We start from the raw sequence: 14,524 nt of genomic DNA on the forward strand, positions 1-14,524 counted from the left end.
GCCTCCGAAACTCCTTTCGGTCACGCTGGTCGTTACCCGGTACTCCCAGAACAATTCCGTACTCCAATACCCTTCGTCCAATATATCAATCTTCACCTCTGGACCATTCCGAAGTTCCTCGTCACGTCCTAGTTCTCATCCGGGACTCCGAACAACCTTCGATAACCACATACTATTCCCATTACAACTCTAGCATCACCGAATCTTAAGTGTGTAGACCCTACGGGTTCGGGAACCATGCAGACATGACCGAGACATCTCTTCGTCCAATAACCAACAGCAGGATCTGGATACCCATGTTGGCTCTCACATGTTCCACGATGATCTCATCGGATGAACCACGATGTCGAGGATTCAATCAATCCCGTATACAATTCCCTTTGTCCATCGGTATGTTACTTGCCCGAGATTCGATCGTCGGTATCCCCATACCTCGTTCAATCTCATTACCGGCAAGTCTCTTTACTCGTTCCGTAACGCATGATCCCGTGGCTAACTCCTTAGTCACATTGAGCTCATTATGATGATGCATTACCTAGTGGTCCTAGAGATACCTCTCCGTCATACGGAGTGACAAATCCCAGTCTTGATTCATGCCAACCCAACAAACACTTTCGTAGATACCTGTAGTGCACCTTTATAGCCATCTAGTTACGTTGTGACGTTTTATACACCCAAAGCACTCCTACGGTATCCGGGAGTTGCACAATCTCATGGTCTAAGGAAATGATACTTGACATTAGAAAAGTTCTAGCAAACGAACTACACGATCTTGTGCTATGCTTAGGATTGGGTCTTGTCCATCACATCATTCTCCTAATGATGTGATCCCGTTATCAACGACATCCAATGTCCATGGTCAGAAAACCATAACCATCTATTGATCAACGAGCTAATCAACTAGAGGCTTACTAGGGACATGTTGTGGTCTATGTATTCTCACATGTATTACGGTTTCTGGTTAATACAATTATAACATGAACAATAGACAATTATCATGAACAAGGAAATATAATAATAACCATTTTATTATTGCCTCTAGGGCATATTTCCAACAAGAACCTACGAAGGATGGGCTAGAATGACGGTGACGATTCTGCCACCCGATTCGCCCGCTGGACGACGCATGGGTCGTTCTTCCGGAAGATGGACTTGATGGAATTCCCTCAAAGAAAAGGGATCCTGATACATGTGGCACGAAGCAATTCCGTCCACACATGTGGGCTGAAGGATATCGGGCTAAATGCTCTTTTAGCCACCCATTGTGACACATCAGCCTTTTTGTTTCTTTTGCACATGCATGCAAACAGGGAGAAAAATAGATGATGTCAGCGGGAATTGTTTGGGTTTTTCAAACTTTAAAATGTTTTATCTCTTAAATGAAAAATCTGATTGGAAATATGTTTTGACCATTAAATTCATCGTGACGAGGACTTTGAAACTAGACCCCGTATTGATATGTTTTGACGATATTTTTTGGCAGTCAAAAGTTGTCATGTCTATTGCTAATAAATTGCCATGATGTTTACACTGAAGTTGTCATAATATGTTTCAACTATTTTTTCTTCTATATTTCAAGTAAATTTTGACACGTAATGAAAAAGGGAATTAAGAAACTAAACTTTCCATGGAGAATTACTAAAATTTGCCATGATCCATGAAATAATTTTGAAATGGTTCATAATTAAAAAGAAATCTGTTGTCAATTAATTTCAAAATGCATAGTCAATGACTCAAATTTGCCATGAACCAGAAACTAAAATTGCTATGGTGAATTACTTAAATTTGCCATGATGCATGTACTAAAATTTGCCATGGTTCATACAAAAAATAATTTTCATGGTCAAAATACTAGAATTATCATGATATATAAACTAAATTTGCCATGATCTATAAACTAAATTTGCCATGATAAATTACAAAAAATTGCCATGATCCATGAATTAAATTTGCTGTGGTTAATTACTAAAAATTGCCATGGTCAATTAATAAAATTTGCCCTACAAAATAGTTGAAATACAATAGTAGCTTTAAATCAAGCAAAAAAATAGATGAAACATATCATGGCAACTTTAGTGTAAACACTATGACAACTTCAGTGTAACATCATGCCAACTTTTAGCAAAAAAAAGTCATCAAAATATAAGAATATGAGATCTAGTTTTAAAGATCTCTTCGAGACGAATTTAATGATGAAAAAATTTAATTAGGTTTTTTATTTAGGAGATGAAACATTTTTAAGTTCAAAAAACAAAAAATATTCTGCTGATGTCATCTGTTTGATGTGGCAAAACGGATGATAATGGGGGCGTTTGGACCATGTTATTTCGTGCCACACGTGTGGCACTTATCATTTAGGAAGAAAATAGAAAAACAAAATTGGTTTCTCTCAGTAACTCGTCATGCAGTCGGGTGAGGTTAAGTCATTGTGTGTGAAAGGTTGTTTGCGGTTGTGTTGTTGTCCAACTCTGCCATGCTGAATTATAAACGTGTTAATTAAAGATAAATAAAAAGATATAAATATATGCTCGATGAGTTTCCTCCAGTCCTAGCAAAAGGGATGGTCTCATGACTTTCACAAGGTGCAAGGACCACGACTATAGCTCCGCCATCTATAACATAGCGCAAAAAACCCTCCACCTCCGGCTATGTGCGGCTACACCAGCTACGACGACTACACCATCGATCATGACTAACTTGACCGCGGAAACCTCATCATGATCGGCTACCTCAACCTCGACATCAAGGGCCACGTCTAGAACTATTCATCGGCAACAATTTCAGTCAACAATGCTTGTGTCCCCACTAGAGTTCACGCCACTCCCTCTTTGATTGTGTGAGGGAACATAAGAGATACAGGGGATGGTAGGCACCACCTTAGGTACCGGACCATGCATCAGAATGTACTTGATGATGATGAAGGAGAAGACGACAGAAGCGCAAGACTCTAAATTTAGTTGCAATCATCCATTTTACTCCCGTTACGACTGAGGGGAGATGTTATAAGTATAAACGTGTTAGTTAGAGATATAGATATATTTGGTTTAAACCAATAATGAATTATCTTGTACTCCAATCCTCTCTCCATGTTGTACTTCATATATACCCGCGAGGGTCATTGCAAATACACAATCAAAATATGCAGGGTTCATGTAATTTTCACACTTAATTTAGGCGGCAAATATCCGCCTCAGTTTGAAAAATACATTGCGACTGAGTTTAGTTATCCCGGGTCAAACATTGCAGACCAAGTTTATAGAGGGGAGATAACACAAAAATGCCATGGCAAACATGTATCCGAATTGCAAAAATAAATGAATGAAAAAATCAAATATTTCTGAAACTTTTTTTGCAACAAACATTATCTAGTATATTACTAATATGTAAAGTTTTGTGAGAAAAAATTAATTCTGTGATATTGTAGGCGGATAAAAAATTGATATCATATAAAAGTTCTAGTTCACATTTTTTTAATTGCAATTTTGTCTTTTGCCAACAAATCCACAAAATCGCAACTACGTAATTGCAAAACCATAATACCAAATGTGGACTAAATGCCAACCACACACAATGTGATACATTTTCAACACTACAAAGATGAAAGAAGATTTGTGACACGCAAGGGCGGGGCACATGGATTATGGGCCGTGCATCCGCGCCAAGATTTGGAAAGTAGTTTGTGTGTGTAGATTGTTTGCTCTTATATCTGCGCAATGCATTTGTAAATCAGAGCAATATACATGTCCATGTGAGTCACGTATCTTCTCGCTTAGCTGGGCCACCTCCTCGGATCACCCGATGTGTTTGCTGCTCCTCGGCTTCCATGAGAAGAGCTTGGCAGGTGGGGTTGGGGTGAAGGGGGCGGCTATCCTGGCCCGAGGAGAGTTCTCCAGCAGTGCATCGGAGATATAAAACCACTCCTCCTGCCTGTTTTTGACGGTTTCAATAATGGTTACATCTAGATAATTGAAACCAGGGATCTTGTTGATTGTCGTGACGTTGCATTCTCATTCCTTTGGGTTGTTGCTTTGGAGCTTCATGTTGAAATACTTGCACCAGAGCCCGAAGTGTGGCTCGCAGCACAAGAATGCCTCACAGAAAGTAACATAGCAGGCGATGTGCAGAATGGAATTGGGAGCGAGGTGATAAAGCTGAAGGACGTAGAAATGGAGAAGGCCTCAGGGGAAGGGGTGAATTGGGAGGCCAAGACCGGACACGAGATGGGAGACGAAAACATACCCTTTCGGTCGTGCAGGGCTGAGGCACCCTCACTGACCAGAGGCCTGCTCTGATGGGGCCTAGTCTACAGTGGAGAGCCTCCACTTTCCCCTCGTCCCGAACGGGACCTTGGGTCTCGTCGCTGGCTTCTTGCTGGCGTTCGCCTCCTGGCTCTACATCCTATCTCCGGCCATGGCATCAGATGAGGCTATCAATGGAAAGCACGGTTGGAAGTATCAGTATGGTCGATTAGAGGGGGGGGGTTAAATAGGCGACCAACAAATTTTAACTTTGTTCTCATTTTTAGGATCAGCAATGATAGGTTGTCTAGATATGCAACTAGGTGGACAACCTATATGACAAGCACAAGGAGCAACACAAGCTAGCAAGAGTAAACACAAGGCGGAATCTAGCAGCAAGTAAAGGAACGAGATAATCACAGGTGGAGACGATGGAGACGGGGATGTGTTTTCAAAGTTCTCTTATTTGGGGGAGATGGATGTGTTTCCAAAGTTTCCTTATCCAGGGGAGAGATGTCTCTGTTGGAGGGGTGTGGAGGCACAATGCTCTCAAGTGTCACAAAGACTCACTCTATTCAATTCATGCCCTCGCACAATGCAAGGTGCCGCGAATCCACTAGCTGCACCCTTGAAGGCGGCAACTGGAACCTGTACAAACAAGGTTGGGGCTCATAGCACTTCTATGATACACCTAAATAAATAATGTATTCTTTATAACCAAATTGGTCAGAATATATTATACTCCAAAGTAAGCACATCAAACATTGAATAGTGCAATGATTTGATCGGTAACATCATTATTTTTTTATATCTCCTGTGGTGACGCACGGGCATTCGACTAGTACACTAAACATGCATTTGCAACATGTAATGAAGCAATATATAAGGGAAAGAATAATAACATGGCTCCACAAATATGAACTTAAACAACATGATAAAGATAGATAGATAGGGATAGCATGTCTCACACCATGTAACATAAAAAGTCTCCAAACCAAATAAGTTCACAACTCAAAGCAAATAAGTTTCAATGAGAACTTCAATGAGATTTGGCGAAAGCTATCGCAACATTTTTGTTCTACAAAAACATCATTTTCCATGTGATGGGATATTAATTGCATACAGTGGAAACACGTAGGCTAGGGTCAGACTACAAATATATAGCATCTCCTTCGTCCACTCCATGATCCGCTTCCAGTTTTCAGGGCGTGTCGAGATCAACCCAGATGCACAAGAAGAGGATTGTGAGCGATGCAAGGAACGCTTCCGCAAGTTTTGGTGGGAACCAACAGAGTACACTTTTTCCACAAATGGGAAGCCTCGGAAACCCCAAGTTCTGTTGTGAGCAAATAGGGGTTTTCTTTTCCTTCCTCGAGAGATGTTTTCTACATGGAGGTAAAAGAGCACAAAGGATAAGCATAGCTGCAGAAGTGTGGTGAATGAAGAATAGTAGACAACAGAAATGAACTCGGCGCCATCATCCTACCATAGCTCATAAAGTTCTTCAGTCTTGGTTGGAACCAAATTGTTTCCTTATGTCACCAAATGATACAGTGGCAGAACCCCTTCTCTTAGGCTTTTGCTGTGATGAATGCTCCTTCCACCCAGTCATGTAAATTACCTGCACAAAACAACTACTCACTCAATTGCAATATATACAAAGAGCATGTTTGTTCTTAGCATGGAGATTTAAATGGCTTAAAAGCAGTGAAAACTGTTGAGAAAAAGTCCAAATTAGCCCAGTTGCATTTATTTTGTTTTGGAAAGCGTGAATTGCGCATGCATTTCCCCTCTCAGATTTACTCCCCGCTCTCCTAGGCGAGTCCGGTGCAGTGAAGATTGGTTGCTTATGCATATGTACAGCAGAACGGAGTGAAAGCACTAAGAGTAAGATCAGAAAATTAATGGGGAACTGCATTGTTTCTACTCTGTATTTAGTCAAGTTGGAAAACCGTAAACAAAAGAACTGCACCCTGCAATATGAAATGAATGGAGTAACAAACTTTAAATACATGGAATGTTTATAATGAGGAACTGCATGGTTTCTATTCTGTATTTAGTCAAGTTGGACAAGATGGGATATTATTTTTTAACTGTACAAAACCTGAAAGGTTGCTGGAATGGTTCCATCTTCTAACCCAAACATTGACTGGTAAATGGCTGCAGTAGCTAGTGCTGTATCTCTCTTTAATATCTGCCAATAGAAAACCAATGTAAATTCAGTTACCATGTTAACTAAATTAATTGGGACTAAGCCATTTTCAGTAAACATTATGATAAGAAAGGCTCACAGGGCTTCTTTGAAAGAGAGCATTTGTTTCTGCCATTGCTCTAAGATGTTCCACAAGTTCAAGAGCTAGTTCGCAATAAGTAATAAAATTGTTAGGACAAATAAATAACTTGGTGAATCGACATATGCAAATATTGTGGAGATGTTTAAAACAATAACAAATTAACGTGGTTCTTGAATATAAAATATATTTATCAGACACAACATTGCTAATTGTATGTCCATGAGACAAAAGTGACCATTGCAATCTGATAGTCATAAGAATATTTACTGAGCAGTCAGAATAAAGAAAAGATGTTCATTCAATCTTCACAAAATATTGTACGAAGAAATTCACTAATTGGAAAATCCAAGTTTTTTTGTACGCACCACTATTGTACTTGACTGTATATCGATCTACATCAACTCCTGGAAGGGCGAAGCCTGCCCTTGACAAAAGGTTTCCTGCATCACGGACCTTGAAATGTACAACCCAATGTCGCCATTAGAACCAAAGACACTAATAAGTCAAGGTAAAGGCAATGGTTTGCAATGACAGGCTATTCAACAGAGGCATACAAGAAGAACAAGCAATCCCCATTGGACGAAATCTCGGATTATAAAGGAATCATACTTGTGCTAATGGCGACATTCGAGGACTGATGCCTCCCTCACGTTCCATTTGAGCAATTGTGCATGCAATTCTTAGTTCCCTGATCATAGCATCCAAGAAAAGGCAAGTCAAACAAGAAACTGGGAAATGTCGATAAATGGTAAATCTAAGATTATCACTTCAGAGTCTCCCCGCCAAGAATTGCTGCAAGAAAAAGGCCATCAGGCTTCAACGCCAACCTACACTGCCATCAAAGGACAGCCAATTACCATAGTTCAGATGTTTTAGTGCTTGATAACTTAATGCTTTCAGGGTTTAAAATAAAAGACTTACCTGTATCATTGCTCCAGGTAGATCATTTGTCCAATGAAGTCCAAGACAGCTCATTATCAAATCCTGGGAGCTTCAGAAACCAAGAGCCACATCAATAGAGGAGTAGACAATGCAAGATCACAATTTATTTACTTTTAAATTTGACAATTAGCCACTCACACCTAAAATATATTGACCCACTCAAGCATAAGATAGCAGACTAGCAGACTACAAATTGACAGTTTATCTCTTTGGTGTATATATAAAGTGGGGCCCCCAATACATTAGCATTCAAGGGAGCTGGAGAAAGTATGCTGATCCAGTGCAGTTTACTCTAATCATACGAAAATGGAACCAACAAACACACTGAAAGTATAACATGGTTGGTATTTACTTCTCTTTGATAGGAAGATACTCTTCATCTCCAACGATAAAGTTCATCTCGGGGCCGTCGTCAGTAGCACTCTCCAACTCCCGCCACTTGTTCACCATGTCTACCGACATGTCCATCATGGTCAATTTCTCGATTCCACCTGGCACACAAATCATTAGCGCCATCTTGCAGGTTAGTTCAACATATCAGGAGAAGCAACGTGTGGCAGATCATTTCAATTGTCGGATGTGAAAACCGGAACTTTCAGGAAGACATTTGACATGGTTCAACGCAGTGATTAGTACACATGATAAGAGGTTGGTGCAAGAAATAACAAGAAAAGCGAGCTGAGTAGCTTCTTACCGCGGCCGCGAAGCGACCGGCGGACGGCGCCGGCCGAACCGCCGAGGCAGAGTGCCGAGGGGAACTCCTTCCTGCAGTCCTCGAGGCGGTCGAGGAGGTTATCTGCGACCGCGTCTACCAGTGGATCAGTTTCCCGCATCGCCCACGCCGCCCGGTCCCGGTGTCGGCGCTTCAGATCGCGATCGAAGATCTTGACGCGGCCCCCGTCCAGCACTTCGTCCGCCGAGGAGGAAGAGAAGTGGTGATTGGGAACGAAGTGGTGGCGGCGGTGGCGCAACAGCAGAAGGCGACGTGCGGCGGCCGCGGCCCCGGAAGCCATGGCGAGCGACGGAGCGAGCACCGGCGGTTGGAGGAGAGAGAAGGGCTTCTTTTTTTTAGTTCAGGAGACCTTTGTCTTTTCTTAGAAATGGTTTTTGGGTTTTTATCATCTACTCCCTCCGTTCTAAAATAGATGACTCAACTTTGTACTAACTTTAGTATAAAGTTACTATAAAATTGGGTCATCTATTTTAGAACGGAGGGAGTATGTCACTGGTTGTATCTCACTACTCAGTTACTAATAAATTCACACGTGCAACACACGTGTAATTTTAATCCGGCTTGAAAATATACCTGAATTTTCTTTGAAAAAGTAAAATAAAAAATAGTTTGTGTAAGCACCAGCAACGACAGGTCCATCTCTTCCTTTAAATGGATTGAAAATTGTACTAATCCAACGTAGTTAATGGTATATGCAAGTGACCAAAGAAGGGGGCACATACCTTGTCCTCGAGCCGCTAAAAGAGAAATCAAAAAAATCTAAGCACAATCCATTGAAAATCAGCACAACTGATCCACTACCCGGCTGCTACCAAAAGTTCCATATCACTGTACTTAGTTGTTTCATAGCGCATGTTGGTAATGAAGCTTAATAACTATTGAATGTGTGCACATAAGGCTGCTTTTGGTTCAGTTCTACGAAACCTGATTTGGGTTCATTTTTTAGTGCATCAATCTTCTTGGGAAGAAATGAAGAAAGCAGAGATGAAAGACCTCTGGCCCGGTGGCTGCGTGTTTGACGGTGGCGTGTCCCCTGAGGCGGCGCTAACGACCTAGGCCCGACGAAGAGGAACGGGCAGGCGGTCCAGGCAGTGTCCATGATGGTCCGACAACTCGACGCCAACGGACGGCCATGCGGCGTCCCTGACAGGTCCGACGGCGATGGGCGGTCCAGGCGGTGCCTCCGACGTGCCCCCGCCGGTCGGCCAGGTGGTCCAGGCGGCGCCTTCGACGTGCCTCCGTCGGTCGGCCAGGCGGTCCAGGCGGTGCCTCCGACGCGCCCCCCTCGATCGGCCAGGCGGTCTAGGCGGTGTCCCCAACAGTCGGCGTCTTTGAAGTTGCAGCGACATCGCTACAGCCGAGGCCACGCAAAGGCGATGGGTAGAGGTGGCACGGAGATGTGAGGGGCGGCGTCCTTGAAGCTGCTGCGAGTTGAGTTGATGGGGACGGCATGCGTCGCTGAAGCGAGGTGATGGGGCGGCGCTCTAGGGCAGTTCATTGTGGCAGTTTCCTTTCGTGCGAAAGGGTACTAAGGAAGGGGATCGCACGACGGTTCGTTGTGGCAGCTTCCTTTCGTGTGAAAGGGTACGTAAGGAAGGGGATCGCACGATGGTTCGCTATGGCAGTTTTCTTTCATGTGAAAGGATACATAAGGAATGGGATCGCACGACGGTTCGCTGTGGTAGTTTCCTTTGGTGTGAAAGGGTACGTAAGGAAGAGGATCGATGAGAGAAATGATTAATTAGCAGTAAACACGTTTAGCACTAAATGTGTTTAGCAGTAAAAATGCCACTCGACACCATGATTGTCATCTCAAATCTCGTTTGCCATGCCATAATGACCAAAATACCTATAGATCAACATGTCAGCTTTCCCTCTATCTCACTACAATAAAGTGTGGGTCCCACTTGTTGGGCAATGTAGTAATTTCAAAAAAATTCCTACGCACACGCAAGATCATGGTGATGCATAGCAATGAGAGAGGAGAGCGTTGTCCACGTACCCTCGTAGACCGAAAGCGGAAGCGTTAGCACAACGCGGTTGATGTAGTCGTACGTCCTCACGATCCGACCGATCAAGTACCGAACGTACGACACCTCCGAGTTCAGCACACGTTCAGCCCGATGACGTACCTCGAACTCCGATCCAGCCGAGTGTTGAGGGAGAGTTTCGTCAGCACGACGGCGTGGTGACGATGATGATGTTCTACCGACGCAGGGCTTTGCCTAAGCATCGCTACAGTATTATCAAGGTGGACTATGGTGGAGGGGGGCACCGCACACGGCTAAAAAATCAAACGATCAATTGTCATGTCTATGGGGTGCCCCCTGCCCCCGTATATAAAGGAGCAAGGGGGGTGCGGCCGGCCAGGGAGAGGGCGCGCCAGGAGGAGTCCTACTCCCATCGGGAGTAGGACTTCCCTCCTTTCCTAGTTGGAATAGGATTCGGGAGAAGGGAAGAGAGAGGGTAAGAAGGAAAGAGGGGGCCGGCCCCCCTTGCCCTAAACCAATTCGGTTTGGGCCTTGGGGGGCGCGCCCCACACTCCCCTTGCTTCCCTCTATTTCCACTAAGGCCCATGTAGGCCCATTAAGCTCCCGGGGGGTTCCGGTGACCTCCCGGTACTCCAGTAAAATCCCGATTTCACCCGGAACACTTTCGATATCCAAACATAGGCTTCCAATATATCAATCTTCATGTCTCGACCATTTCGAGACTCCTCATCATGTCCGTGATCACATCCGAGACTCCAAACAACCTTAGGTACATCAAAACATATAAACTCATAATATAACTGTCATCGAAACGTTAAGCGTGCGGACCCTACGGGTTCGAGAACTATGTAGACATGACCGAGACATGTCTCCGGTCAATAACCAATAGCGGAACCTGGATGTTCATATTGGCTCCCACATATTCTACGAAGATCTTTTATCGGTCAGACCGCATAACAACATACGTTGTTCCCTTTGTCATCGGTATGTTACTTGCCCGAGATTCGATAGTCGGTATCTCAATACCTAGTTCAATCTCATTACCGGCAAGTCTCTTTACTCGTTCCATAATACATCATCCCGCAACTAACTCATTAGTTGCAATGCTTGCAAGGCTTATGTGATGTGCATTACCGAGAGGGCCCAGAGATACCTCTCCGATAATCGGAGTGATAAATCCTAATCTCGAAATACGCCAACCCAACAAGTACCTTTGGAGACACCTGTAGAGCACCTTTCTAATCACCCAGTTACGTTGTGACGTTTGGTAGCACACAAAGTGTTCCTCCGGTAAACGGGAGTTGCATAATCTCATAGTCATAGGAACATGTATAAGTCATGAAGAAAGCAATAGCAACAGACTAAACAATCAAGTGCTAAGCTAACGGAATGGGTCAAGTCAATCACATCATTCTCCTAATGATGTGATCCCGTTAATCAAATGACAACCCATGTCAATGGTTAGGAAACTTAACCATCTTTGATCAACGAGGTAGTCAAGTAGAGGCATACTAGTGACACTCTGTTTGTCTATGTATTCACACATGTATTATGTTTCCGGTTAATACAATTCTAGCATGAATAATAAACATTTATCATGATATAAGGAAATAAATAATAACTTTATTATTGCCTCTAGGACATATTTCCTTCAGTCTCCCACTTGCACTAGAGTCAATAATCTAGATTACACAGTAATGATTCTAACACCCTTGGAGCCTTGGTGCTGATTATGTTTTGCTCGTGGAAGAGGCTTAGTCAACGGGTCTGCAACATTCAGATCCGTATCTATCTTGCAAATTTCTATGTCTCCCACCTGGACTAAATCCCGGATGGAATTGAAGCATCTCTTGATGTGCTTGGTTCTCTTGTGAAATCTGGATTCCTTCGCCAAGGCAATAGCTCCAGTATTGTCACAAAAGATTTTCATTGAACCCGATGCACTAGGTATGACACCTAGATCGGATATGAACTCCTTCATCCAGACTCCTTCATTTGCTGCTTCCGAAGCAGCTATGTACTTCGCTTCACATGTAGATCCCGCCACAACGCTTTGTTTAGAACTGCACCAACTGACAGCTCCACCGTTCAATGTAAACACATATCCGGTTTGCGATTTAGAATCGTCCGGATCAGTGTCAAAGCTTGCATCAACGTAACCATTTACGATGAGCTCTTTGTCACCTCCATAAACGAGAAACATATCCTTAGTCCTTTTTCGGGTATTTCAGGATGTTTTTGACTGCTGTCCAGTGATCCACTCCTGGATTACTTTGGTACCTCCCTGCTAGACTTATACCAAGGCACACATCAGGTCTGGTACACAGCATTGCATACATGATAGAGCCTATGGCTGAAGCATAGGGAACATTTTTCATTTTCTCTCTATCTTCTGCAATGGTCGGGCATTGAGTCTTACTCAACTTCACACCTTGTAACACAGGCAAGAACCCTTTCTTTGCTTGATCCATTTTGAACTTCTTCAAAACTTTGTCACGGTACGTGCTTTGTGAAAGTCCAATTAAGCGTCTTGATCTATCTCTATAGATCTTGATGCCCAATATGTAAGCAGCTTCACCGAGGTCTTTCATTGAAAAACTCTTATTCAAGTATCCTTTTATGATATCCAGAAATTCTATATCATTTCCAATCAGCAATATGTCATCCACATATAATATCAGAAATGCTACAGAGCTCCCACTCACTTTCTTGTAAATACAGGCTTCTCCAAAAGTCTGTATAAAACCAAATGCTTTGATCATACTATCAAAGCGTTTATTCCAACTCTGAGAGGCTTGCACCAGTCCATAAATGGATCGCTGGAGCTTGCACACTTTGTTAGCTCCCTTTGGATTGACAAAACCTTCCGGTTGCATCATATACAACTCTTCTTCCAGAAAGGAATGTAGTTTTGACATCCATTTTCCAAATTTCATAATCACAAAATGCAGCAATTGCTACATGATTCGGACAGACTTAAGCATCGCCGCGGGTGAGAAAGTCTCATCGTAGTCAATCCGTTGAACTTTTCGAAAACCTTTCGCAACAAGTCGAGCTTTGTAGATAGTAACATTACCGTCAGCGTCAGTCTTCTTCTTGAAGATCCATTTATTCTCAATTGCTTGCTGATCATCAGGCAAGTCAACCAAAGTCCATACTTTGTTCTCATACATGGATCCCATCTCAGATATCATGGCCTCAAGCCATTTTGCGGAATCTGGGCTCACCATCGCTTCTTCATAGTTCGTAGGTTCATCATGATCTAGTAGCATGACTTCCAGAATAGGATTACTGTACCATTCTGGTGCGGATCTTACTCTGGTTGATCTATGAGGTATAGTGACAACTTGATATGAAGTTTCATGATCATCATCATTAACTTCCTCACTAATTGGTGTAGGTGTCGTAGAAACCGTTTTCTGTTATGAAGTACTTTCCAATAAGGGAGCAGGTATGGTTACATCATCAAGTTCTACTTTCCTCCCACTCACTTCTTTCGAGAGAAACTCCTTCTCCAGAAATGTTCCGAATTTAGAAACAAAAGTCTTGCCTTCGGAACTGTGATAGAAGGTGTACCCAATAGTCTCCTTTGGGTATCCTATGAAGACACATTTCTCCGATTTGGGTTCGAGCTTATCACGTTGAAGCTTTTTCACATAAGCATCGCAACCTCAAACTTTAAGAAATGACAACTTTGGTTGCTTGCCAAACCACAGTTCATAAGGTGTCGTCTCAACGGATTTTGATGGTGCCCTATTTAACGTGAATGCGGTCGTCTCTAAAGCATAACCCCAAAACGATAGCGGTAAATTGGTAAGAGACATCATAGATCGCACCATATCTAGTAAAGTACGATTACAACGTTCGGACACACCATTACGTTGTGGTGTTCCGGCTGGCGTGAGTTGCGAAACTATTCCGCGTTGTTTCAAATGAAGACCAAACTCATAACTCAAATATTCCCCTCCACGATCTGATCGTAGAAACTTTATTTTCTTGTTACGATGATTTTCTACTTCACTCTGAAATTCTTTGAACTTTTCAAATGTTTCAGACTTATGTTTCATTAAGTAGATATACCCATATCTGCTTAAATCATCTGTGAAGGTGAGAAAATAACGATATCCGCCACGAGCCTCAATATTCATCGGACCACATACATCTGTATGGATGATCTCCAACAAATCTGTTGCTCTCTCCATAGTTCCAGAGAACGGCGTTTTAGTCATCTTGCCCATGAGGCACGGTTCGCAAGTACCAAGTGATTCATAATCAAGTGGTTCCAAAAGTCCATCAGTATGGAGTTTCTTCATGCGTGATAACCCA

General features: G+C 42.9%; 1 protein-coding gene across 1 annotated transcript; it reads right to left on the bottom strand.

Annotated features, from left to right (window-relative positions):
* Window positions 1-5,155: 5,155 nt before the first annotated feature.
* LOC125529216 (S-adenosyl-L-methionine-dependent methyltransferases superfamily protein) lies at window positions 5,156-8,571 on the bottom strand. The gene is made up of 10 exons (XM_048693623.2): window positions 8,169-8,571; window positions 7,827-7,965; window positions 7,454-7,523; window positions 7,300-7,364; window positions 7,142-7,220; window positions 6,898-6,985; window positions 6,530-6,594; window positions 6,343-6,432; window positions 5,725-5,859; window positions 5,156-5,623 (listed from the first exon to the last, which is right to left on the bottom strand). Exons 1-9 carry the CDS (start codon window positions 8,485-8,487, stop codon window positions 5,743-5,745), a joined length of 1,032 nt encoding a protein of 343 aa, XP_048549580.1. The 5' UTR covers window positions 8,488-8,571; the 3' UTR covers window positions 5,156-5,623; window positions 5,725-5,742.
* Window positions 8,572-14,524: the final 5,953 nt, after the last annotated feature.

Source organism: Triticum urartu, chromosome 6A (genome assembly GCF_056163025.1).
Source record: "Triticum urartu cultivar PI428250 chromosome 6A, HENAU_Tu73, whole genome shotgun sequence".
NCBI classification, from domain to species: Eukaryota; Viridiplantae; Streptophyta; class Magnoliopsida; order Poales; family Poaceae; genus Triticum; species Triticum urartu.

Coding starts and splice junctions, on each gene's coding strand:
- LOC125529216 (XM_048693623.2), bottom strand. CDS start 8,487: ATGGCTTCCGGGGCCGCGGCCGCCGCACGTCGCCTTCTGCTGTTGCGC. Junction 6,433..6,529: donor CTCTCTTTCAAAGAAGCCCT/GTGAGCCTTTCT, acceptor TTCTATTGGCAG/ATATTAAAGAGAGATACAGC. Junction 5,860..6,342: donor CCATTCCAGCAACCTTTCAG/GTTTTGTACAGT, acceptor TGTTTTGTGCAG/GTAATTTACATGACTGGGTG.